General features: G+C 41.5%; 1 protein-coding gene across 3 annotated transcripts in view; it reads right to left on the bottom strand.

Annotated features, from left to right (window-relative positions):
- The window catches only part of CAMK2A (calcium/calmodulin dependent protein kinase II alpha), a 162716-nt gene that overhangs the window by 124830 nt on the left and 10470 nt on the right, over window positions 1-27416 (bottom strand). For all 3 annotated transcript variants that reach the window (XM_063292200.1, XM_063292202.1, XM_063292203.1), the window contains exon 2: window positions 3290-3384. In XM_063292200.1, coding sequence (XP_063148270.1) covers window positions 3290-3384 — 95 coding nt within the window. The remainder of the gene's footprint in view (window positions 1-3289; window positions 3385-27416) is intronic.

The raw sequence follows: 27416 nt of genomic DNA, 5'->3' as shown, positions 1-27416 counted from the left end.
CTAGGTTTGCCATAGCTTTCCTCCCAAGGAGCAAGCATCTTTTAATTTCATGGCTGCAGTCACCATCTGCAGTGAACTTGGAGCCCAAGAAAAAAAAATCTGTCACTGCTTTCATTTCTTCCCCTTCTATTTACCAGGAAGTGGTGGGACCAAATGCCATGATCTTAGTTTTTTTAATGTTGAGTTTCAAGCCAGCTTTTGCACTCTCCTCTTTCACCCTCATCAAGAGGCTCTTTAGTTCCTCTTCACTTTCTGCCAGTAGGGTGGTATCATCTGCATATCTGAGGTTGTTGAAATTTCTTCTGGCAATCTTAATTCCAGCTTGTGATTCATCCAGCCCATCATTTCTCATGATGTACTCTGTATATAAGTTAAATAAGCAGGGTGACAAAATACAGCCTTGTCATACTCCTTTCCCAATTTTGAACCAATTGGTAGTTCCATGTCTGGTTCTAACTGTTGCTTCTTGACCTGCATACAGGTTTCTCAGGAGACAGGTAAAGTGGTCTGGTACTCCCATCTCTTTAAGAATTTGCCAGAGTTTGTTGTGATCCACACAGTCAAAGGCTTTCACAGTCAATGAAGCAGAAGTAGATGTTTTTCTGGAACTCTCTTGCTTCCTCCATGATCCAGCGAATGTTGGCAATTTGATCTCTAGTTCCTCTGCCTCTTTGAAACCCAGCTTGTACTTCACCACACCACACACACACACAGAGTACACCACACAGAGTATACACACACACACACACAGAGTACACCACACACACACCACAGTACACCCATGTAACTTTGCTGTTAAGTGAGCTGCACTAGTTCCCAGCAGGCTTCTGAGTCTAATTCAAGTTGCTGGTTGTCATATTTAAAGCTAGGATTGCCTATCCCAATCGTTTTCACCACCATGGTCCAGGTCCCATCAGTAAAGCAGTCTCATTTGATGGGTATCATCATCATCATCATCTACAATTAAATCCACAGTCAAAGACTGGTGAAATAATTACGATTACTATTACTATTATTTCAATTTATATAGCCACCCATCTAATGTACATGACTCTAGGCAGTTTAAAATAGATAAAATGCAGAATATAAATTGCAGCTAGGCATAGTCCAAACAACAGTCAACACAGCCAGGAGATGGGCTCTGCCACACATCCAGGGCCCCAGACTTGGGCACAAAACCAAGTTTTAAGGCCTTTCAGAAGGCCAGCAGGGACAGGGACAATCTAATCTTGGTGGGGGGATGATGTTCCAAAGATGCCTTCTCTGTCATGATACCTGTCTTGTGGAACAGCCTCTCCCCTGAGATAGGGACAGGCCTAACCCTGTTGGCTTCTGGAAGCCTGTAAAGACTTGGCTTTTACCCCCAGGCAGCAGAGCTGTTAATGGAGCTCTGGCATAGGCATATGTGTTGTTAGTACTACTGAGATCTTTCAGGGGGCTCACCTTAGTTTTTCTTTAATTGACTGTAAATTTGGATCATGTTTTAATCTCTGTTTACCACCCAGAGATCCTCTTATAGATGGGCAGCTATATGAGTTTATTTAATAAATACATAATTAGTAAAATAAAGCACATATGCATGGGAATCTGGTAGTAAACCATTTGTAGATAACATGATTCTGGATTGCAGTTTGCATATACCCAAGCAGCTCCCTTGCTGTGATCTACTGAAACTTAATCTTCAAGGCCAAGTTTTTATATGACAGCCAGTATGGTGTAGTGGTTAAGGACGGGGGAGACCCATGTTCAAATACATCCTCAGCCATGGAAGCTTACTGGGTGACTTTGGGTCAACTCAACTTACCACACAGTGTTGTTAAAGCAAGGAAAAAATGGAGGGGGGAGTGCTGTTTTCCAAAGATGGGATAAAAATCTAACAAATAACTTAAATGAATAAACAATTGTGTGTCAAAGGAGAACATTATTAAATATATGACTGGATAGTTGTCATATTTCCTGCATTTAATTTTAAAGAAGTGACAATCTGAATGAAATGAACTCAATTTTAGTTTCTATCCTCATCCCATCACGACTCTGTGCAAGGCAGCCTTTGGCATGTGCCGCTGTTCAACAATGAAATGCAGTCTCTTGGTATTAATTCTACCATGGCACAAATGGCAGTAATGTTCTCCAACATTACATGGTAAAAGCAAAACGTATTTTGGAAAAGTCATACAAAAAGTGATATGCTTGGGAAAGCTAGGAATAAACTCTGTACTTTTTAAAAAGAGTGTATGCTGCAGAAAAATGCTACTAGCATGACATTTTCTGTCCCCATTACTAATCTCAATCCTACTGTTTTCACCTCTGTACCCAGCTACTGCCACTAACCAGACTTTCCTCCATGCTAACAGGTGGCAAAGTCTAACAGATTTATGTACCTTGAGGCTGTTCTTACAGTACAAATACTACTAACACTGATATAGCTGAAGTTGATTTAAATGCACTCATGGCCTGGAAATGAGGTAAAGGCAACATTGTGGAGACATAGCAGAAAACAGAGGTTGCTATAATATGTTTGGGAGAGCCAATCCGGAATAATGGCTAAAGGTGTCAGGCTAGAAACCAGGAGACTTTGTATTCTTGTCCTGCCTTAGGCATGAAGCCGTCTGGGTGACTTTGGGATGGTCACTCTCCCTCTCAGCTCTAGGAAGAAGCCAATGGCAAACCACTTCCAAAAATGTTGCCAAAAAACCCTGCAGACTTGTCCACGCAGTTGCCAGGACTGACTTGAAGCTGCACACACGCATGCACATACCAATATTTTGCACCATGATTAAGAACAGGTGGGGAAAAGGTCATAGAAGAGTAATGAAGGTGGGAGTTACTGCTCTCAACTATATGTAGATGTTTGCACATGTCCTGCATCTTGGTCCATTGTTGTAGGAAAGTATTTTAAGTTTTTAGGCAACACTATCAAAGTTCTAGTTGCTGAGGTATCTCAATCTATTTCTTTCTGGCCCTGCACTTATTGTTAGTCCATCAGTATGTACGAGTGGGCGTAATATATATGCATATACAATATGTGTGTTTGTGAGTGTGTGTACATGTAGATAGATTAGCATGTATGACTTCTTTTATTTATGTATTTATTATTCAAATTTAATTACCGCCCATCTCCCCCAAAAGAGGGACTCTGGCCGGTTAGGGTGCATGTTTTCTTGAAACATGCATCAAGCAAGGTTGCATCCCAAGCAAATAAGATAGATAAGGTATTACTAATGCTGTTCATACTAATAATGTAGTCAAGGTTAAAAAAATTCTAGTAGTAGAGCCAGGCAGCACTTACCGCGAGCTGAAAGCTTTTTGGTGTTTATGATCTTGGCAGCATATTCTTGTCCTGACAGCACTTTCACACACCTCCTGACAATCGAGAAAGCGCCTCTGTAGGAAAGAAAAAAATAATTTAAAAAATGTGTGTGAGAAGTTTGGCTGAACAGTGGTATACCTAGCATATTTGACACCCAGAGTGGATCCTTTTTTAACACCCCCTCCTTCGTTGCCAAAAGTCAGTTTGGTGTAGTGGTTAAGGTGTCAAACTGGAAACCAGGAGTCTCTGTGTTCTAGTCCCACCTTAGCCACAAAGCCAGCTGGGTGACCTTGGGCCATTCAGTTTTTCCAGCCCAAGGAAGCAGAAATGCTGCTAAGAAGACAGCCCCTTATAGGGCTTTACAGTAGCAGCCAGAACCTTGAATTGCACTCAGAAACACACTGCAACCAGCGCAGCTCCTGTGGCAGCAGATAATGTGGCAGTACTAAGACTGGCCAATGAGCATGCAGGGCAGACTCATGTACAGTGAATTACTGTAATCTATTTGGGATCTGACAAGAGCATGTGTGATTGTCCTCAGAGCATCCTGTTCCAGGTAGGGTCACAACTGATGAACCAGTCGAAGCTAGGCAAAAGTCCTCCTGGCTGTGGCTTCTAACTGCTCCTGGATTAGAATCCATGAGTCAGGAAGACCTCAAGTGCATGAACCTGCTCTCCACTGGGTACCACTGGGTATCAAAAGTCAAAGAATATAGATGATACAATCCTGGAATCAGAAGGCATCTGAATTAACAGCATCTCCAGCTTACTGCTGGGGTCTTCGAGAAATAATGCCACTGCATGGACAAGTCCCTGCAGTTTTCTTGGCAAGGTTTTTTGGAAGTGGTTTCCCACTGCCTGCTTCCTAGGGCTGAGAGAGAGGGACTGACCCAAGGTCACCCAGCTGGCTCCATGCCTAAAGTGGGACTAGCTCACCGTCTCCTGGTTTCTAGCCTGGTACCACTAAGGTAACCACTACACCAAACTGGCTCTCTGGCACTACACCAAACTGGCCACCATTACTGATGAATACCTAATATTTTGGTATTTGATATGAATGTTATTTTATTTAATTATTTTTACTTGATTGTTGCTGTCTTATTATTTATTTGGCATTAGGTATTTGATTTCTTTTTATGCTTTTATTGTTGCATATGAATTACGAGATCTGGCAGTATATAATGCCTTCTCTATTACTGTTTACTAAAGATTTTAGAGCATTCTGGATCCAGTTCTGATCTATAACTTACAACTAGTAACCACCAATAGCCAAGTTCCCCCTTAAAGCCCTCCAAATACCAAATTTGAAGAAACACATCTTGCAACAGATATTTATCAAATTTTATCTAATGAATTATAGGCAGGGGGCACCTTACTGGCATGCAGTACCTGGTGAAGCAAAGAAGCAAGATATAAGAGTAAAGTGGCTCCTGGGGTAGGGGGGGGCTGGCTAATCTTAAAATGGGTCCTGTCAAGATCTGTCTAATCATGAAAGGAAAACAATTTGCCTCCTGAAACTACATTCAAAGCAAAATCTGAGTTTGAATTTCAAATATCAACCACATATTTAATTGCACCCAGCACGGAAAGAAGATCAGAGACACATAGCTTGCTCGTGAAACTGAAGACAAGGCAATATTGCTGCTGAAGAAATAAGCTAACTATTTGACTACCCACAGAAAACAAAATGCCAGCTTATATCAGTTTTTTAGGATCATCCTTGAACATAATCTCTCTCTGTTCCTCACACACATCCTAAACGCTTCCATTGATCCATCCATTAACATGCAAGCACACACTCTGTTTACCCCCCATCTATCCCTATCCCTATTCCTCTATTTCTCACACTTCTTCTCCACCCTTGTCCTCAGTCAGACCATTCTGCTCATCTTCTCATTCCTTGTTGGTCATCTGTGGCCCTATAATAAAGCTAGCTCAAAAATAGCACCAAAAAAAATTGGAAAGAAGTTATGAAGCTCCCTGGAAAAATCAGGGACTTCTTCCATATGGGAAGAAAACTTTCAGGAAATTGGGAGATATAATTCTGCAACAGTATTAGTGCTAAGAGCAGAAGAGCTGAAGCTCCAGCTGCCATCATCTTAATATCCCTAGAAATATCCCATTTGAGATCCAATTTTAATGGATTGCTAAAAATGGTCAGGAGATCCTTAAGAGGCACCATGCAAGGACTTCACGGGTATGATGGTTTTTCCAAGAGCTAGATGCTATTCACAGGTGGGAAAACTTGAGATAGGAAATTTAGAGGAAATTACTATTTATGTATGGATCACAGCAATATCTTGCTCTTTCTCCAGGAAACTTTACACCATCACCCTGTGAAATTGAAGTATGGTGAAAAAAAATAGCTTTCCCAAGCAGAACCACCTGCATCAGGAGGGGTGACTTCTGTCTGAATTCTACACACACTGTGCCAATGCCTTGAGACAAAAAAATGGGGGAAAACTATCCTGAGTACATATGTAAGGGATGTCTTTCCAACCTAATATGGCCAAAATAATTAGATCCAACCAGGGATATATTCCTACTCAAATGACATTTGAAGGAGAAACTATAATGTAAAAGAACAAGAAAAAAAAATCTTCCTATGACAGAAAGCAACAATTTGTTTCCTGCCATCAAACATTTGTCATATTCAGGGGGGTTTATTTTTACATTGTCTTTTCCCCACCCCAACCTCAGCGGTAACTTTTTCCACTGGTGGAAAGCATTAAATATCTTCTGTCTTATCAAATGTCTCCCAGCACACATGGCAATATGTGCCAGTGGTAATGCATTTTAATGAAAGAAAGAATGGTGCCAATATGAATTTTGAAAAATCCACACTATAGTTAACTTCACTTTCTCAGAAAAGGTTATAGAATATGGTGGCTCTATATACCCACGCTAAAATAAAAATAAAATTACACTATTGTTTCTGGATAATACAGTTCTGTTGCCATTTTATGAGTTTCCTCAAAGAACTGTTTGGCTTCTGTTTTTTTACTGAATGTAGCTAGAAGCATGTCAAGCTGCAAAGGCAAATCAAGCTGTTAGTTTCCTGGGAAAATTCTCTATTGAAAGGGATGCAGAACTAATCTTCACCAAGGTCATGAAATACCCAACTTTCCTCCAGTTCTCCTTTAATCCTTGGGAGGGAGATGGGCAGTGATGAAGTTCGATAAATAAATAAATAAATAAATAAATAAATAAAATCCAACATCCCTATCCTAACTGTAAATAAATTTACAGAGTCCGAAGGGTGCTGTAAATGTAAGATGGGTATCTGCAGGAGAGAATCAGAAAAGTTAAGATGGTACCCATCACCCTACAAACAAAGCCTCACCCATTTTTTTATGTGTGTAGCATGCATGATGTATGTAAAAAATGAGTAGGGCTTCAATCACACAATCAGAGCCATCATCTTGACTTTTTTGACCCCTTCCCCAGAGGCCCATGATATGAAACCTGGGCATGGCCCTTCCATGATTATCCTTTCCTTGCTTTCTGAATCTTTTCTCATCCAACCCAATAACTGGATTAGAAACCCATGAATTCAGATTCATGGTCACTTCTTCCTTTCTCCTGAGTAGCCCCTCCATTGGATAATATGTCAATTGATTTCAGATGTTTTCACTGAAGACAGCAATAGTTTCAGGCTGGGAAGAGAATGCCTTAGGGTTGGGGTCTCTAACTTTGCAGTACCATACACCCCTAAAATGATAAATGACTAAAACTGGAGTCAGGGTTGGATAAGAAATAAATATATTATACTGTATGATTTTAGTAATTTCATTGTAATCTGTATATAATCAGCAGTTCTCAAATTTGCATTCCTGAACTACCCACTGCAGGCTTATACAGGCAAAATGAGGACCAAGCCTACAGCTGGTTTTGACAATGTTCCCCCTTTGGCTGCACAGGCTGAATGGAAACACTGTCAAAACCTAGAGGTCCAAGTTGCGTGCAGCCCCCTGGGAGTCCCAACTCATCATCTGAGACCCCCCCTGCTCTAGCATTACTGAGGTCAATTCTTCCCTTTGTTTGTGTTCCAGAAGAGCCTGATCTTGGAAAATACAATTGGTTTGCTCCAAGCACCTGATGGACCCTACTGAGTTTCAGAAGGAACTTGGTGTCATTCCTGAGATTCTGAGGCCTTGATTGCTGCCTTGAAAGACGGTACGGCAGCAGCCTGGAATTCAATCAGGCCTCTGTGGACTCTCTCTGCACAGAGATCCCAGGGAGGTTCCCCTTTGGGGGAGAGGTACTTGGAGGAGATGCCTGGAGTGCCATTGGAGGCAAACAAAAAGCACACCTAATTAAGCCTTGGTAAGAACCTTTTAAAACAGTAATTACCTTATTCTGATAACAGTGTCCAAATGTAATTATTTTTCCACTTTATCATGTCCACAGATATCCAGATGACAGCCCTGTCCAAGGTAAACTGGCCTCTCATAGGTCTGAAGGGCCGCTGTGAAGATAACTGAGGCACTCGTCTAGTGGTTAAGGCAACGGGCTAGAAACCAGGAGACTGTGAGTTCTAGTCCCGCCTTAGACATGAAAGCCGGCTGGGTGATCTTGGACCAGTCAAGCTCTCTCAGCCCAACTCACTTCACAGGGTTGTTGTTGTGGGGAGTTTACCACCTTGAGTTATTTATAAAAAATAATAAAGGCAGGATAGAAAATAAATAAAGTCATTCAGATCCACGCTGAGTTGGACTATAGAGGCTTAGGCTCCTTGGAGTTGACTGAGACATGGTCTACTGTGGTTACTTGGGAAGAGTTCAAGGCTGCTGATCCTGATGAAGTGGGCAGGGTCCTCAGGGCTGTAAGTGCAGCCACCTGTGTGTTAGCTCCGTATCCCTCTTGGTTGGACAAGGCATCCAGGGAGACATTGGTTATATCCAGGCAGGGGTGAATGCATCTTTGAGGGAGGGGTGGTTCCACCAGCTCTTAAGAGTCAGTGGTCCATTCCCTACTCAAAAGACCATCTCTAGGTCCAAAAGCTCTGGACAATTTTTGTTGTGTCTCTAACCTTCCCTTTTTAGGGAAGATTGTTGAGAATGTCAGTTTACAGCTCAAAGGGCCTTGGGAGAAACAGATTATCTGGACCTTTTCCAGTGGTGTCAGGCTGGAACATAGCACTGAAATTACATTAATTGCACTTATAGATCACCTTTGGTGGGATGGGATATAGGTTCTGGCCCTTTCAGCGGCCTTTAATATCACTGATCATGTTATCCTTCTGGATCAGCTTTGGGGGTTAGGAGGTGGGGAGTATAGTCTTGTGGTGGTTCTCCTCCTTCATTTGGGGCTAGTTCCACTTGGTAGGGGAGAGAGAACTAGCACTAAACCCCTGCTTTGCAGGGTTCCTCGGGGCTCTATACTCTCCCTTCCCATTTAACATCTATATGAAGCTGTTGGATGAGGTCATCCACCAGCACAAAATTAAGTATTATTATATGCTGGTGACATACATTTCTATTGATGACCAATGAAGTGTGCCATCGACCTTCATTCCCAGTGTCTGGATGGGGATGAATAGGCTTTGGCTCAACTGAGTGGCTGTGGGTTTTAGGGCTGTCAGCCCTTCAAGTTAGTCCAGACCAGTAAACCAAAACCTGGAATACTAATACTAATACTAATACTACCTTTACAATAACAGAATCTTGCAAGTCTGAAAGCCCTTTCCCCTCCCCTGTCATTATATTCCAAAGAACTAGGGAGGGTCAGTTTGGGAGGCTTTCTATCTCCCTTCCTGCTTTGGACTCAGATTTCTCTTATCAGACCATTGTCTAGGCTGCGGCTCTTCCTCCTGTCTCTCAAGATTATTTCACAGCCCATTACAAGGGTCCCTCACATCTGAAGTTTCTCCATCTTTAGTTCTAGATGGGGTTGCCCTCCCCCAGATAGAACTGGTGTGCACTTTAGGGGTCCTTTTAGACGCATAGCTTTCTGCTTGAAGAGCAGGCAGCAGCTGTGACCAAGAGGATCTTTGCACAACTCTATCTTGTGTACCAGTTGCACCCATTCCTGGGTCAGGAGGCTGTGCTCATGGTCTTTCATGCCTTGGTTACCTGCCCCTGTAGCTTCAGAAACTACAGTTGATCTGGAATGTAGAAGCGTACATAGTTATGGGCACACCACTGTATGCTCATGTAACTTCATAACTTCGTGAGCTCACTGCCTTCCTATATGCATTGGGTACAGTTCAAGGTGCTGGTTAACACCTATAAAGCCTTGCATGGCACAGGGCAAAGCTCTTTGCAGGACAGCTTATCTTCAGTTGTGTCGGCCCATCCCCATGAGATTCAACATAGGGGGCATGTTTTGAGTTTCCTCTACAAAACAATGTCACCTAATGGGACCCAAGACACGTGTCTTTTCTCTCATGAAGCCTTCCTTTTAGAATAGCATAGCCCTGATACTCAGATGGCCCCAACTTGATGGTCTTCCATAAGGCCTCTTAAGAAAAACTTGTCCCCCCATCCCACCCCCAGCCCGAGGCCAGGACACTGGGTAAACCCATCTGGTAAATGGGTTGGGTTGTTGCACACATTGGGTTTCGCCTCATTTTGTGCCATTTTATGTTTTGCTTTTGTGGTTTTTATGTTCATTGCTTATATTTTCTTATGCTTTAAAATCCTATATTCACTGCCCAGAGTCAGAATTGGTGAGCTGAGTAGCCATACAAATTGCATCAACAAACAAATACAGCAGTTGCCTAAGGGTATGTTTACAGATCTGTGTCACAAGCTCGTGGGACAACAACATCACACACCATATTCTGCACCCCAGTTTGCAGTCTGTGGGCTTGATAAGTTGTGCCTAATTAAGACGATTTGCTTATGTTTGCTTATTTTGCTTAATTTATTTCATGCCTATTTGAAGAAACCAAATCAAATCAAAATTACATAATTTAGGGATGAATAAAATCCACTCATATTCTGTGGGAATCTTATTAATTCCCTTCCTTAAGTCAAATGCTTTATGCAAAAAAAAAATCAAGTGTCAGATCTACACTTTGGGGCTGTGGAACAATATAAGAACAATTGTGTAATCTCCTTATTAAGAAGAAAGATTAAATGGATCCTGACACTAAACAGCCTTGCCCCCGCAGGACTGGATGAGGACATTCAGTACCTTCCCTTGATTTAATAATTGCTTTTTACAGCTTTTTTGTTTTGTTTTGCTTTGTTTTGTTTTCATCTCCTTCATTCTCTCTTCCCATTCGCTCCTCTCCTGCTTCCCCAATTTTCCCACCCCCACTCCGACCCCATCCCTTTCCCTTCCCCCAACTCTTCACTTCACTTTTCACCAGTAATATTTTGATTCCTGTTGTTCATTTACAAAAATAAAGCTTTCTTTTAAGAATGCATCAGTACTAGCTGCAAGTACATATAACTTATTAATATTCCATTTTATAACAGCTGCTCTTTTTCTAACATTTTACCTTGAGATTTCAGTGCAATAGGTCACAACCACGTTTTAGAAAGATAAGGGTTATGTCTTTTCTTAATACAGCTTTTCGTGTTTTAACTGTAGTATATAAGTGGAAAGCACAGTTGTCGAGATGTTCAGGAGGGTTTTTAAACAGATCAGAAATAGGTCTGTATATATAAGACACTTTATTTTTTTAACAATATGAGCCCACAGTTTAGTGAGCAAGGATGTTACCACTATCCCGATACATAGGTTATTTTTTTAAAAATCGACATAAATATGTACCACTATTTCTGAGATCAAAAGTCCTTTTTAGTTTCATGGAAGATAATTGAACTTTACAAGGGCTTTGACTATACATTATATAACCAATAACACTGTTTAAAAGAATACAACTGAATAACAAAAGTGGTTGTATAATATTTCGGCTTTTATTTTTGAGAGTGTGAATATGTATTAGCACTTTTTGAGACCATATGCCTTTTTTAGATTTAGGGAGATCAAACAGGCAATTTTTAAATGTACTTGAATGTTTTTAGAATGTTTCTGATGGCAGTTATGTAATAATGCAGATGTTTTTTAAGTCAAAAAACATGAAAAGCAAGCGTTTTCATCTTTTTGCTGCATGGCAAATGTTCTAATATTTACTATATATTTTTGTGTCTTTAAGTTTGCTTTTCATAGTTCCTTGAAAGTGGTGTTAATCCAAAACCTGCCAGGCCTGATTAATTAAAAAAAAAAACTTCACTGGGGATTCCAATCCATTCTCTTTTTCCTTCTGTTTTTAGTGCTTGCACTTCCTTCCTTGTTTTCTAGGAAACATGTCTTTTCCCGAAAGCTTTCCGACACATTTGTCAGCTTTAAGGCACTACCAGTGCACTGGCTTTTGCTAGGAAAGTTGAGTTGAATCGCCAAATGACCTTTCGGTCCTTATCTGCATAGCAACTACGTTTCAGTCGGAAAGCCCATGACTATCTTCCTCAGTGCTGACCTGAGCAGAGGGAAGTGTCCTGAACCTCTAGAGCAGGCTCAGCTGAGCCTGTTCAGCTGAATCAGATTTGGGGATGTGTTATTTATGAAAGCTGAGAGTGGTCATTGAGAAGTTATCACATAAGTTACTGAATAGTAACTAAAAGGGAGGGAGGGAGGGAGGACGGACACCCTGACTGGAGTCTACCAAATTATTTGTACAAGATATTCATATAAAAGTTATATGGAAAATGAAGCATTGCTGTAATATGCTGTTCATCTTCCCCTCCCATTCTTCATGCTTTCCAACCCACTCACCTACCACACACTCTGTCTTCCCTATCCAGTCTACCCACAATGGCCTTTCTTACCAACCTACATGTGGTGTTTCCTTGGCACCCACTGCTATGTTCTCTCTTCTCCAGCCACCCGCTCTGTATATGCTTTCCTTTTCACCCATCCACTGGGTTCTGTCTTCTCCAAACCTCTACCCTATATATGCTATGCTTTCCTCTACCCAACTACCATGTTCCCTCTCTCTCTTTCCACCATTTGAGTTTACCACTGTCTTCCCCCTTCCATTCTCCCATATCACGTATATATATTCTCTTTCCTCATTTCCCTGTACCATGTTCTTTCTTCCTCACCCACCTACATCTTCTCGTCTTCATTGGCCACATATGCTGTCTTCCTTCATACACTTTGTGTGCTTCCCTTAGCTTTCTACGCCAGAGAAATTTGATGACAAAAATGGATTTTTCCTCTCACCCCTAATAATATCTACCCTCTAGCCCTCAGTATAGACAAAAGAAGAGAAGGGACTTGTTATATAGTTATATCATTGCCTCAAAGTAAGCTTTGCATCAGGAATCTGGTGGATATGAGGCAACTAGTGCCCCAAAACTAATTCACAAGTTGGCTCCCTGTTTTCAAAGCTGAGTGCTGATGTTTCAGGTGCCAGGTTTTAATAGGGGGTTGCATATCCTAAATGTGCAATGCTAATGGCAAACCTACACCGAAAAGTATGTAAATTCAAATTTGACTTGGCTCCTTTCTTCTTCCTTATAATTTGCATTCAGGATATTCAGGCATTCACAATTGATTTGAGACTGTTTGGAGAGTCATGTCTGAGAATGTTTTCAAAGGCAGAATGCTTAGCAGGGATATACAAGCTTAAGGAGAAACCAGAAGCCTCCCACTCACCATTGGCCAAAGTCCCCTCAGCCAGATTACTTCAGGCTACCTTCCGTAGCCAACTTTTCTGCTACGGGAGATCCACCCCAAAATGAATATAAGCAGGGAACGGGCAAGACATTTCTGATATCCAGCTTCCCTGCATTCTACAAACACCCACCCAGACTGAGAAGTTATGCAATTAAATTCATTGTGTTTAGGTCCTTTAGCTGTTCATTCTGCGTATGGAAAAGCATATAGTAATATTGCTAAGTGAGGGAAGGAATACCACAAGAATGTTGCACGTCCTCCAAATGCTTGAATCAGCTTCCAGCACATCTCAGTTATTCTTTTTTAATGCTAAGAAAGGAATGGTTAATTATATGGGATGCAATTGTATTAATTTAATTAATTCAATGGAAGTGAAATCAGTTTAATTTTTTCACCTGGTCTCCCCGATTAGGTGGCCTGTAAGGGTATTCAATATAGTGGACTCTATGCCCTCCCTGGCTGACTATACTGATGGTTCACTGCCCAGACAATGGGTCTGGCACAGCTATGGGCCTCTGGTTGATTGCTGGCAGTATATTTTCCACAAATGCCATAAATGTGGCTGTTCCATCCTCCCAGGGTTTTTTGTTTGTTTGTTTGTTTTGCTTTTGTCCTCTTACTTGCTTACATTCCCCTAAAGGGCCAGGGACAATTTGTCTGAAAAGAAATTTACATCAAAGCAAATAAAGCAGATTTGTTTGTGGGTGCATCTTTAGACATAGGGATTCTCTTTTTCTTCCTTTTTTATAACTTTCTTGATTACTCTGATCACCAACATTTTTAATAAGCCCTTTCCCATTTATAATACCCATCTTGATCATTCATCTATAATTGGAACTCATGGGGTTGATTTTTTATTTGTTTGTTTATTGTGCCTTTGAGTCAGTGTTGGCTCCTGGCGACTGCCTGGAGAAGTCCCTGCAGTTTTCTTGGCAAGGATTTTTGTAAGTGCTTTGCCATGGTTTCCTTCCTAGGGCTGAGAGAGAGTGACTGGCCCAAGGTCCCCCAGCTGACTTTGTGCCTAAGGCAGAACTAGAACTCTTGGTCTCCCAGTTTCTAGCCTGGTGCCTTAACCACTAGACCAGACTATTGTATTGAGCCAGAGAACCTGGTCATGTCTAAAGAAATTCAGAATCTAAGGTATTCTTTCTGCTTCACCTAAACTGGGGTAGCAACTGGTCTCACAGGCTGCCGGTGTCCCCCAGATTACACTTTGGCCACCTCCACATCTTCTGAGTGCACTGCCAAAAGCTGATGACTTGAAATGTTGAGAACCTTCTATTCTCCCTCCAGAAGTTGAAATAAATCTGAGGCCAAAACAAAATAAAGCAAAAATGTGGCCATCCACAGTGACTTTTTATTCTGAAAAGATTTAACAGAAATTAATGGCTCCCAGCTGGGAAACAGTAAAGCAGGAGAGGAACTATATTAGTTAGGACATAAACCTTAGAGTGCATGCTTGTTTCAGATTTCCATGGTGTTATAGAAACTCTGCATGCTTACAAAAAATCTTATTATTTAATAGGCCCAAGAACTGAAAACAGGTTCAAAAGGTGTGCAGTGGAGTAGATTCAACTGTGTAGTTATTCTAAGGTGCTGGCAATTTACTATTTCCAGAAGTCAATACAACACTGTTTGGGCAGGGTAGGAGAGGCTACTTTCAATCTCCATGGCGATAGGTAAGAATTATAGTTTCATGTTTACAATTCTCTGCAGTTTTGTCTTCCTAGGATCTCAGTACATCTTTGGCTCTGTCAGGTTCTATTTTAGTGACAGAACTGGTCCTGGACTTCCCTATGCAGAACTTCCGCTTTGCCAGCTAACAGTCATTCTCCATTCTATCCAGGGATATTTATTCCAAATCTATTGAATACAGAAAAACAATAACAACTGTCAGAGCAAACCTCCTTTTCCTCCCTCCTCCCCGCCCCGCTCCGCCCCCCTGATAGACAACTCCAGAAGTTCTAAGGAGAATTGTGAATAATTGATTTTCCTACTGGGTAGAAGGGTGAGGGCCATTTAAATATGAACCTTGTTTCAAATAGGAACCCAACAGGGTGTGAGGAACAGAAGTAGTGGGTGCATTGAAATTGATGAAATGAAACCCCCACACAAAGATTCCTGCTGGAAACCGTCATTCCTGGCCGCATGACAGCCAGGCCTGGAAGTGAACAGGAGCTGAGGTGGAGGGAGAGGAAGCAAGAACAGTACATCACTGACTGGGATCCACTCGCTCACTCTTAACTGTGGGAAACTAGGCATTATTCTTTGCCTGTGAATGATGTAGATCAGTGTTTCTTTACCCTGGCAACTTTAAAATGAGTGGACTTCAACTCCCAGAATTCCTCAGCCAGGTATTTAGGGTATTAACAATCTACATCAGTGTTTCTCGAGCCTGGCAACTTTAAGATGAGTGGACTTCAGCTTCCAGGATTCCCCAGCTGGCTCTCACCGCTGGCTGGGGAATTCTGGGAGTTGAAGTCCACTCATCTTAAAGTTGCCAGGCTTGAGAAACACTCATGTAGATTATTAATACCATAACATTCAGAGACCAAAAGTTTAATTTGAGTGGAGGGAAGCACATATTTCATTTCTTCTCCATGGAGGAGCCACCACTCCATTTCCATCCTGGTGACTCCCCTCCCCTTTGGTACTTTTGTCTAAATCAGATCTGCTTTTCTAGCAGCCGGAGAGGGGGAAGTGAGAATCTTTCTGTGACAATTTCTCCTCAGCAGGCACCAGTACCTGGCTGGAGTAGGAGGGCAAGTGGGTGGAAGGAAAGATGATATTCACTGAATCCCCCTGGAGTGCATCAGTGCTTTCAAGCTTCAACTGCACACACTTCTCCTTTGGAGCTATAGTTCTCCTACAGCTGCTTTGCACCTGTGGCACAATGCTAGATTCGGCCCTGGGGATGCCGGTTCCAATCCCCACCCGACTGTAATTCATACACTGAGCTCATACTGTGAATTTTCTTGGTTCCAGGATTGCTCCTACTGCTGTTTATATCTGCATGCCACACTTACATTGAGTGCACTGTAACTGGGGCATGACACATTAGCTACAGCTGATAAGCAGCTGCTGCTCTTGTATAGAGCAGTTCCTTGTCTCTTCTACCATTATGTTTAGCAATGCAAATTGGGTGTCATCACAAATTTCCCCACATGGCTTTAGAGCTGCCCCCAACCCCAAGAGGAAGCATTTCTTCCAGAGAGAAGACTTCATTCTAGTGCAATGTTCCTAAGCAAACAACACACAGAGACCTTTAGCAAAACATAAGTATAACAATGCTGGTCTTTTAGAAGAGAGATAGCCCATCCACCACAGGTTTTGCAAACTTGTAAAGAGGCTCCTTAATGGCTGGAGACTAGTTGCTATGGCAATGCAAATTATATTAAGAAGAGGTTCTTTCTTAAAAGGATGTGTTTCAGTTTTCCTATGCAAGGAGATGGCAAAAAAAAAAAAATCAAATCTTCACTTCAGAAGTTTGAAGAAAACAGGAGTGCAATTTACCGGTGACAAAAGAACTGGACTCCAAGGGGGGTGAAACAAGGAACATGGTTTCCCTGGATAATTAATAGTTTCAAGTATTGGGATCATTATATGGAAAGAAGGGAGGATGTTTGTACATAAAACATCAGAGGTTATATAATCGTTAGACATTTCTAAGGGATGTAAAAAGCAGAAATTTGGTGTGGCCTCATCTAAAACAATTCTGAAAGAATTCTTATCTCTGCCTTTAAAACGTGCAAAGTAAGCATGGCTCATAGCAATAACCAGCTCTTCAGCCTAGAAAAATTAGAACATGTTGGGAGAGAATGTGAAATTGTGAGATTTATTTGAAAACTTGAAAAGTCAGAGATTCCAAAAGACAAACTGTTTAGCAGAGGCAAATGGAAATGTATCTATTACGGGTTAGCACTGAGACACCTCTGTGTAAGAGGGCAGGGACAGGGTGAATTCTGATGTTGGAACAGCTCAAGGGAGAAGCCCAGTTGAAGTGCTTTTTTCACTTGGAGAGAAAGGAAGAATTCCAAGGGACTGCATTGTTAATGGTTTTCCTACTAACAGGTTAAGGTGCTATTGTCTCTAATCATTTTGGCCGGGTGCAGAGGTTGAATTCAACTGTCCCCTTTTCGAATGTTAATTTTTGCACCTGGGGGAGGAACCTGCCCGGACTCGTTTCAGTTCCTTTTTCTCTTCTGTGCAGGCATGTAGCAAGCCAGGTAGCTCTCAATGAGAGCTAAGTCCTTTAAATATGTTTTGCTTTTGTTTTGCTTTCTGTAAATAAAATTATTTTTATAGAAATGCCTGGTGTGTGTGACTTTTCTGATCGTTCCTGGGCCAAATGCTTTCCCAGCAATCTGCCAACAGGTTATGGGCCCAGTGAGCAGCCCAGTAAGCCCAGTAAAACCCAGAGAGAAAAGAGAGATCAGCTCCACACCTCATGCACAATTTAAAGGCAGGTAGCAAAGACCTGTGAAGATTTTCTTTGGAGCCGCCTGGAGATTTTCCAGCAACTGCCGGTCTACAGGACAAAGAAGCCAGCTGAGGTGACTTGCAAAAAGAAGGAAGAAGCCATGGCTACCTCCCAGCCCTCAGTGATGCCTCTGGAGTGCCTATCAGAGACCAACTATTTGAATTGGGCCCTGAAGATGGAGATGTATCTTCGCAGAGAGAATCTTTGGCTGCCAATTGGTGAGCAAACCCCCCAAAATCCCAGTGCTGAATGGCTGAGACAGGATGAGCGGGCTGGAGCCACCATTATCCTGGGAGTTGAGGACAATCAGCTAGTCCATGTGCAAGGCATGCAATCTGCAAAGCAACTTTGGGACGCTTTGAGAGACTTGTATGTAAAGGCAACAGCAGGGAGTAAAGTTACCCTGACAAAAAAGCTGTACAAAGCCTACCTTGCAGAAGGAGATAGCCTTCCTGAGCACCTGCATTATATTCAGCAGCTGTTTGTTGAGTTGCAGGAGAGAGGAATGGAATTTACACCTCTCACAAAATCATATATCCTCCTGTCCTCACTGAATGAAACGTGGGACACGCTGATTTGTACCCTGGAGGCTATGCCTGAAGCAGACCTCACCCCATCGTATGTTACACAGCGCTTATTCGCTGAATGGGAGAAGAGAGAGGAAAGACACACACACCCCATCTCTTCTGGAAAGCTGCAGTACCAGAAAAGAAGGGAAAAGAAGGGAAAGGAAGCTGAGGCCACAGCACTTGCCAGCCAGCGATGCTTCACTTGTGGTTCAGCTGGACATTTGCAGAAAGACTGTGCCTTGAGACCCAAGAGTAGAAAGACAGAGAAGAAGAACACAAGGGCAACACAGAAGAAGGCTCTTCAGACAACCCAGATTGCACAGGTTGCTGAGAAGGGTAATTCTGATGTATGGGTGTTAGATTCTGGGGCCAATTGTCATTTATGTACTTGTAAAAGCTCTTTTGTGTCACTGCCTAAAACTGAAAGACAAAGTGTATCTTTGGCTGATGAGTCTATGACCAAAATTATGGGACAAGGTGACTTGTATTTATCATGCTTGGGAGAAACTGTGAAAGGTGTGTTGTATGTGCCAAATTTACAATCAAACCTTTTATCTGTGGCACAATTGGCTGCAACAGGGTATATCATAACATTTAAGAAAAATGGTTGTGAGATACGTAAAAATGGGAAATTGTGTGTTACTGGTATATTAAAAGACTCCTTGTACATTGTGCAAAATGCAAGGAAGCCAAGCTGCAAGGCTGCAGTTGGCAACACTCCATATCATGACCAATGTGTACACCTGATGCACAGGAGATTTGGTCATGCTAATTTCAAGTATATAGCACAAATGCCACAGCTGTGTGCTGACCTAAAGATAAAACCGTGACAAATACTTAGATTGTGTAGTTTGCAAAGAATGCAAAACACTAAAAGCTCCTGTGAGTAAGCACAGTGACAGAGTTACAACTAGACCTTTGGAAATTGTACTCTCTGACATTATTGGTCCTTTTGTTCCAAGTCTTGGACAAGCAAGGTATGCAATGACCATCATTGACGATTTCTCAAGATACACATTTATCTACATCTTAAAACATAAAGATGAGGCATTTGAGAAATTTAAAGGTTTTGTGACATGGGCAAATGGAAAATTCCCTAGGCCTGTATCTGCACTCCAATGTGACAGAGGAGGAGAGTCCCTTTCTCACAAATTCAAAGGGTTCCTAGCAGAAAAGGGGATAGAACAAATTCTTTCTAACCCTTACTTACACCCCTCAGCAAAATGGTCTTGCTGAAAGAAAGGGCAGAACCTTGCAAAATACGATGGAATGCATGCTTAAAGATTCACATTTATCTTTTAAGTATTGGGGAGAGGCAATATCTACTGCCTGTTATGTACAAAACAGATTGTATAACTCTGTGATTCAGGACACTCCATTCCATTTGTTTTATGGTGTGAAACAAACAGTAAACCATCTTAGAGTGTGTGGTAGCACTGCATGGGTTCATATTCCAAAACAACAGAGAAGGAAAGGAGGCCCCACAACAAAGAAAGCCATCTTTGTTGGCTATGAACAAAGCCAAAGGAGCTACAGATTCATAATGGGAGAGAAATTAATAATTAGCAAAAGCGCTTCTTTTGCTGAACAAAACTGGGGGAGATTAAACTCTAGCTCTCCAGTTGATCTGACCACCACAGGAGAACAGCAAGGACTTGCTGATGGTGATCTTTTGCCTGATGAGGACATTAAACCAGAAAAGCAAACTGAAGATCTGTCCGATGAGACAGATGCTTCTCAGGAAAGTGATAGGAGTCAAAATGTAAGCCCTGTATTACCTCGCAGATCTCAGAGGAGTAATAAAGGCATTCCTCCATCACGTTTTCAGGCTGAAACAGGAAAGGCTTTTCATATATTCACAGAACCTGAGTCTTTAGAACAAGTGAATGCTTTACCACCTGAGATTGCACAAAATTGGCATTCTGCCATGCAACAGGAGTTAGCATCCTTGAAAGAAAATAAAACATGGAAACTGGTAAATCTACCTCCAAATGAACACTGTTTAGGTTGTAGGTGGGTTTTCAAACTGAAAAGGGATGCTGATGGCAAAATCCAAAAATATAAAGCAAGGTTAGTTGCAAAAGGGTTCACTCAAAGGAAAGATTTAGACTTTTGACAAGACCAGTTACTGAAGGTGAATCAATTAGATTACTGTTAAAAGTTGCTGCACCGAAAGGAATGTCAGTTCACCACTATGACATTCAAACTGCATTTCTCTATGGTGATTTAGACCACAAATTATACATGCAGCAACCCCCTGGCTATGAAAAAGGGGAGAATCTAGTCTGTGAACTGCAGAAGTCAATCTATGGGTTAAAACAAGCTGCTAGATCCTGGAACCAAAAAGTAGATGAAAAAAAACTGCAGAATTTTGGTTTTGAAAAAGGAAAAGCAGATCCCTGTGTATATATGAAGAAAGACAAACAAGGCTGTATGTATCTGTGCATTTATGTTGATGATTTGCTGCTGTTCACATCAACAGAAAAAGGCTTGATTTTGAAGCCTGCATGAAAAGCCATTTCACATTAAAAAAAGCCTTGGAATTATAACAACCTAGGTTTGGAAAAACACAGGAAGAAGAATGGTAGCTTTCTGTTAAACCAAAGGGGAGATAATGGTAAAATAATGTGAATGGAAAGACATACAAAGTTGTCAAAGAAGATTGGTTTGCATCTTAATCTATAGTATAAAAAGGGGAGTGTTAATGGTTTTCCTACTAACAGATTAAGGTGCTATTGTCTCTAATCATTTTGGCCGGGTGCAGAGGTTGAATTCAACTGTTCCCTTTTGTCCGGACTTGTTTCAGTTCCTCTTTCTCTTCTGTGCAGGCATGTAGCAAGCCAGGTAGCTCTCAATGAGAGCTAAGTCCTTTAAATATGTTTTGCTTTTGTTTTGCTTTCTGTAAATAAATTATTTTTATAGATATGCCTGGTGTGTGTGACTTTTCTGATCGTTCCTGGGCTAAAGGCTTTCCCAGCATTCTGCCAACATGTATTTCCTCCACCCCATGCTGTAGATAACAGTTCCTTCAGAGCAGCACTTATAATTATGGTGTGCCCCCTCCAGAGTCATACCTGCTTCTCAGAAGCATGCTTATCATTTTAAAGGATACTTCCCATGGAAGCAAAGCTGCTCTCTTATTTTATCCAGACCAGAGTATTTATTTTAGAACGTACACCTTCAGCCTGCAGAAGGCTTCAGAGTTGGAATCGGCAACACTTCCCACTTTTTCCCTAGCTTGTTCTGTTTAACCTTGATTCCTGGCTCTAGCTTTCTAAAATTGATTATACTTCTACCTTGCAGGAAGTCAAGTAGAGAGTGAAAACTGAGCCAAGATAGGAATTGGCAATTGAGACAGCAAATTTCATGCTAATGGTGTTTTCTGTTGGGTGAAGAGCACTTCAGCTCAGCAATGGGGCTATACCAGGCTCTGATACTAGGATAAGCTCCTGCTCCTTACCCTTTTGTTGTTGTTATTGTTGTTGTTTTGTGCCTTGGAGTCAGTGTTGACTCCTGACAACTGCCTGGACAAGTCCCTGCAGTTTTCTTGGTGGTTTGCCCCCTCCTTCCTAGGGCTGAGAGAGAGTGCATACATTTTCGCATGTATTTTTGGTTTTCCTTAATGCAAACACACACGCAGAATACCCGTGTTGCATGCAAAGGGAGATCTGTTTCTTATTGTATTTTAGTTTGGCAGCAGAGGATCAGGTGAGAGTAGGAAGGTAAAATATGTACAAAGCATCCAGTAATAATGCAAGATGGAAAAGATTGGGTTGAATATATAGCTTTAATAGAAAAGTTACATTATGAGGTAATCCTACTTCAAAAACAGCTGATTTTTAAAAAGTAAATGTAACTTCTCAGAATTTTGGACTAAGTTCTGATGTAGCTACTTTTAATCCCTTGATAGAACTTTACACTGTTTGGCTTACCGAAGGGTACATCTTGGCAGTCTGTTCAGCACTTATAGTTTGGGCTGTCTGTTCCTGATGCTGCTGCTGTCTCTAGAGCTTCTCAACTGTAAGAATCAATTGCTGCTTGTAAGCCAGTAATCCACTTTTACAAGACATGGAGGGAAGTTAATGACATTAACATTAACTATTTACATGAACTTGGAATAATAGGCTTGAATGTTCTGCTTTCATGAACCAGTGGAAGGTTGCCTCCAGGAATACAAAAATTTATTTTTGTCTTAAAATGAGGTGGATACAACAGAAGTTTCTACTTCTAGTATTCTGAACACCTTGAAGAACATCCAATAAGACTTGGATGCAATTCTATTGCTGTTGGAGGTGCAATTTAGGAGCTGGAATGTTAATTCATGTTCTGGACTTCTCCTACTCATGCCACAATCTGGACTGAAATCCTCACTAACATGACTTTAGACCAGTGATGGCGAACCTATGACATGTGTGTCAAAGGTGACATGCCATGATGTTTTGGGTGGCACGCCAGTGTTCACAAACACCCACCAACAACGATTCTCCCTGTTTGAGTTACCAAAGAAACTGAACAAACAAAAGGCATTGCAACTCCCCCCACCCACCTATCTCCCCTCCCCCATCTCTGCCTTTTTGGCCACCCAAAATTGGATTGTATTTCTTAAAAAATAAATGAATATGTAAAGAATTGTTTCTCTTTTGTTTTGGGGGGTGGGGTGTGACACACCAGCAGAGTCAACTTAGGCATTTTCCGAATTTTTGACACGCTGAGCCCAGAAGGTTCGCCATCACTGCTTTAGACTGATCATTGCTGCGTAAAGATGCATATGCCCTTCTTGGCTATATTCCCATTATTTAGAATCTATGAGGAATTGTGGATCTTTGTGAACATATGGGGAATACATGTATATTAGCAAAACCATTATTTTAATGGGCATTAAACAGATTGGTTGTATCAGAAAATATAAACCTGTTCTTAAAATTAAGAACAGATCTTTTAAAAAGGGATATATTCAGTAAACATTTATTCGTTTCATGCATTTATTAGGCTGCCCAACTTAAACAATGTGACTCTGAATCGTGTATAGCAAAAAAAAAGATTGGCAAGCAACCATACATCATTTAAAAAGTGGTTTCCATGTTCCCCCATTCCTCTAGATATCTACTGGTTTCTCTCATCATGCATTTATTTACTTAGTTGATACTATATTAGTAATGTACCTAGATGGCCCTTACCATGGGACATGACATTACCATACATCAGGGTTTCTCAACCAGGGTTCTGCGAGAGGCCACTAGGGGTTCCCTGGGAGATTACAATTTATTTAAAAGATTATTTCAAATTCAGGCAACTTCACATTAAAGAGGTAAGTTTCATTCTTTATTTTTAGTTTAAGAACACTGTCAGTGCATATATACAGGCCTACACATGAAACTAATATAATCATTTTGTGACTGCTGGCCTATTGTATATTTGAGCCTGCATGGGCAGGGTTTTCCCAAGGCCTGAAAAATATCTCAAGGGTTCCTCCAGGGTCAAAAAGTTGAGAAAGGCTGCCATACATGCACTAATAAACTGCAGCATGCAATCTGTGATTTGTCAGGCTGTTTGGCATCTGCCTAAAACAGAAAGTAATTCTTCTTCCAAAGACAATTCTCAGATACTCTTTAGAAGACTGATTAAGGAGAAAGAAATGGGATGGCAAGAATTCCACATGCAGGACCTGTCCAGGCTGACTCCGGGAGTCAAGATGGACTTGGACCAAAACAAAAAATAGTGTCATCTGCCTCTTAGCATTTTTGGAGACCATTTCGCATACTCTAACCGGAACTGATGCTCTTTTTATCTAAGGTAGGAGCCCTTTAAATATTATTTTTAGTCACATGGGAGCTTTTTCCTTTTGGTGAATGCTTCCTTTGTAGCTTTGAAACAAATTAGTGTTAAAATTGGAGAGTTCCATTTAAAACTTCAGCTCATTCATACCTGGTGTGAATCATGTCAACTGTCAGCAAGATGGGAAAAAATGATTAATGAAACCAGCATTTTAGAGGTGGTGAATGACAAGACATAGCTAGCCTAAATATAATCAAAGTTGTCTCTTTCAAAGTTGTGTGTGTACATGTTCAGGAAGTAACCAGAAGGATGTGTATGCAAGAGCATATTGCATGAAGAGCTGTGTTCTGTGACAGGTATTCACTGTGTTCATATTTTAATTTGCATGTAGGTGGTTGAGTGGGTGAGGTGTCTCGGTTGGCATTCAGACATGCTTGCAGTTTGGGAGTGAATACTGTATGTTCCTGTACTTGTCTGTGCCCCTCCTTCTCCAATAATTTCTCTACGCAGCTTTCAGATACAGTCCTTGGAATGGCTGAGAATTAAAGCACCTAACAAGATATATATCCTTATTTTTATCATGTGATAATGTATTTCAAAGAAGGCTGCCTATCTTTGAAACTGCAGCAAACATGGAGCAGAAGGAGAATTGAATAGTTTTCTCCCCTAAGGCTCTTCCTTCCATAGTCCTAATGCAAAGTCCTCTTCTGAAACAGCTATTTGCAGAGAGAAGAAATCCCAATGGGTGTCTGGTATGTTTGGGCAAATTTACATAAAATCTCTCCTTCACACCTACTCCTCCCAGAGTTCCTTTTTTTTCCCTATACGTTTTCACCTGAAGAACTGTATGCCTTCACCACTTCCAACAAGAGAAAAAAATGGAGCTGATTTATGTGGGCATTTTTGAAGTGCCTTTCTCCCATAAGCCTGATGTGAAAAATGGGCTTGAATTTTCTGTACCAGGTGATCCAGTTACAAGTTACCAGACCTGGGGGAAGTGTCAGGAAATTAAACATTTATGTGATGTTGTGAGAATAATACTGTGTTAGTTAGGTAAAGGTAAAGGTTTCCCTTGACGTAAAGTCCAGTCATGTCTGACTCTAGGGGGCGGTGCTCATCTCCATTTCTAAGCCTTGGAGCCGGCGTTGTCATAGACACTTCCGGGTCATGTGGCCAGCATGACTCACGGAACGCCGTTACCTTCCCGCCGAAGCGGTACCTATTGATCTACTCACATTTGCATGTTTTCGAACTGCTAGGTGAGCAGGAGCTGGGACGAGCAACGGGAGCTCACCCCGCCGCGCGGTTTCGAACCGCCGACCTTCCGATTGGCAGCTCAGCGGTTTAACCCGCAGCGCCACCGCATCCCCTTACTGTGTTAGTTAGAAGGTACTTTATAGGTCATCTAATCCATCCCCTTGCTCTACTAAACAAGCTCTAATAGAAAGATGTGAGGAGAATGACCTTTCACAAGGAACAGCAGCAGCATTTTTGGTTTATGGGGACATTTAATGCTCAGGGCTGACCTTCCCAAAGACATCCAAAAGTCTTTGGAAGTGCTCTCTGTGGATGGTGGAAGGTCCTGGTTATGCATTGATCAGCATATTCAGCAGTATCTCATTTCTGAAAGGAAAATCTGAGGAAACTCTTCTCAGATGCTTTCAGTGGTATCTGAGGCAAGGCAGCAAATGGCATATCATTTCATCCCTGCTCCTACCCAAGCCAAATACCTATTGTTAGCCAAATTAGTTTGCCATCCATGCATGGCAGAATTTTTCACAAGCTCCACTCTCTTCACAAGCAATAGAACTACTGTGAATAACTAACCATTTGCAACCCTTTGCAAAGCCCAAATTCTCCCTGAGGTGGCCAGTTCATGGTCCTGACTGACTGCTTTATCACATACTCATTTGGGGCCTCAACACTAAATATATCATCCAAGGAAGAGAGGTAATTCTCCCAGGAGGTACAGTGCAATCATTTCTTCATGTTCACTTATTCTCCTTTGTACTATATTCCCAGGCTTACTTACATGAAATAAACAAAATATAAGCATAATTGTTAAGTACTGTAACCGAAGCTTCTTACACGTCTTGCAAATTAGAGCAGGCCAAGATGTCCTCACTTTCTTAATCCACCAGCAGCTGCCACCACTTATCCTGAGTTCCTCTGGTTGAGTTCCCTGGTTCTCATACTGTCTATGGCCCAGCATCCTTGTCATGTCAACATGTAGGTGGGAACAATTCTTCTGACATGGAAAGAGCGTTCCATCTATTTTATTTTCCAAATTACAAGTCTCCTTCAAGGATTCAAGATAAAAAATTGGGAGAAAGTAGCAGTAGCAGCAAAGAAAACCTTTTTTCCCTTCCCCCCCTAATTTTAGACTAGTATAGTTCTGAGGAAGGCAACCCCATTGTATGGGCAGAGTTATGAAACCCTCCCCGAAAGGAGATATACCCCATCCCCCTTTACAAAGAGGAATTCAAAGAATTCTGAGGCTGAAATAGATTCCCCACCTCAGTTGTAATTGGCTAAATCTATCACAGATTAGCTGGGTCTGCACAATTTGTTAGTCTCAGATAAAAAAGTGCTGAGATGATTCAGCCATTGCCTTAACGTATTGTGTGAACTAGGTCATCATATGGTTTCTTTAGGCACTCATGTTGTATGAACACAACCCACTGTGGTTTGTTGATGCCATAATGGTAATGCATTGTGTGAATTTCAGCCATGCAGTCTTCTTATCTATGACTGCATCCTTTAACATGGATAGACTAGAAGACAGATGAGACAAACTTTTGCACTGAGCTTGGCTCCTGGTAACATCCATCTGATTTTCTCAGCAAAGAGATGGATGGGGTTTGCCATTGCCTTGTTTCCAGGATGCTTTTCAACTTCCCAGGTTAATCTACAGCTACAGAATTTCCTAATGGCCTTCCATCCAAAAACTAGCCAGGTCTAACCCTGTTTAGCTTTTTTGAGGTCAGCGAAGATCTGCTAAGTCTTGCCATATTCTATAGACAAATAGAGGAAATAAAAATAGACAGGCTTAAATGATTCTCAGCTGTACTTGTATTAAATAGAGTTCTTTTCCCTTTTTTCTAACCTTTGAAGGACTGCATCAAGGTGCACAAAGTCTGCTAGGCTTTGTCACCAATGATCTTCGCTGCAATCATTGAAAACAGAGGCAAGAGAGGGATGCTGGCATAACTGTCTGCCAACCCAAGGACAGGTGGAAAAGGCCTTTAGGTTACAACTCCCTTGGAGAACTGGAGCTGGGAGGGTACAATAGATGAAGGGCTATTGTGATTTTAACACCATTTGTTCTGTTTTGCTTTGTTCAGTCTTGTACCTTTACCAGCAAACAGTGCTGTTCTTATTACTCTTATTATTTCTGCCTTGTGATGGGAAGACAGGGGCTTCCTTTTACTTTCAGGCTCTGAGAGCTTGCAGATCCTTGTCATAGCACCAACATCTTGGAAGCAAACATGGTTTTCTACTCCTCTGTTCACACTTCCCTTCTTGGCTCGGAGGCTGCCTGCCTCCCTTGCATCCCTTCTCCATTAAACCATTTTAAGATTTTATCTCTTTGCTAGAATGAAGTATAGGTTGGGAATATTCTTTTTCTTCTTATTTTTAAGTAAATCTC

Source organism: Candoia aspera, chromosome 2 (assembly GCF_035149785.1).
Source record: "Candoia aspera isolate rCanAsp1 chromosome 2, rCanAsp1.hap2, whole genome shotgun sequence".
In the NCBI taxonomy this organism is placed as follows: domain Eukaryota; kingdom Metazoa; phylum Chordata; class Lepidosauria; order Squamata; family Boidae; genus Candoia; species Candoia aspera.
The sequence above is the reverse complement of the archived record's forward strand: the minus strand, read 5'-3'. Positions and strand labels throughout refer to the sequence as shown.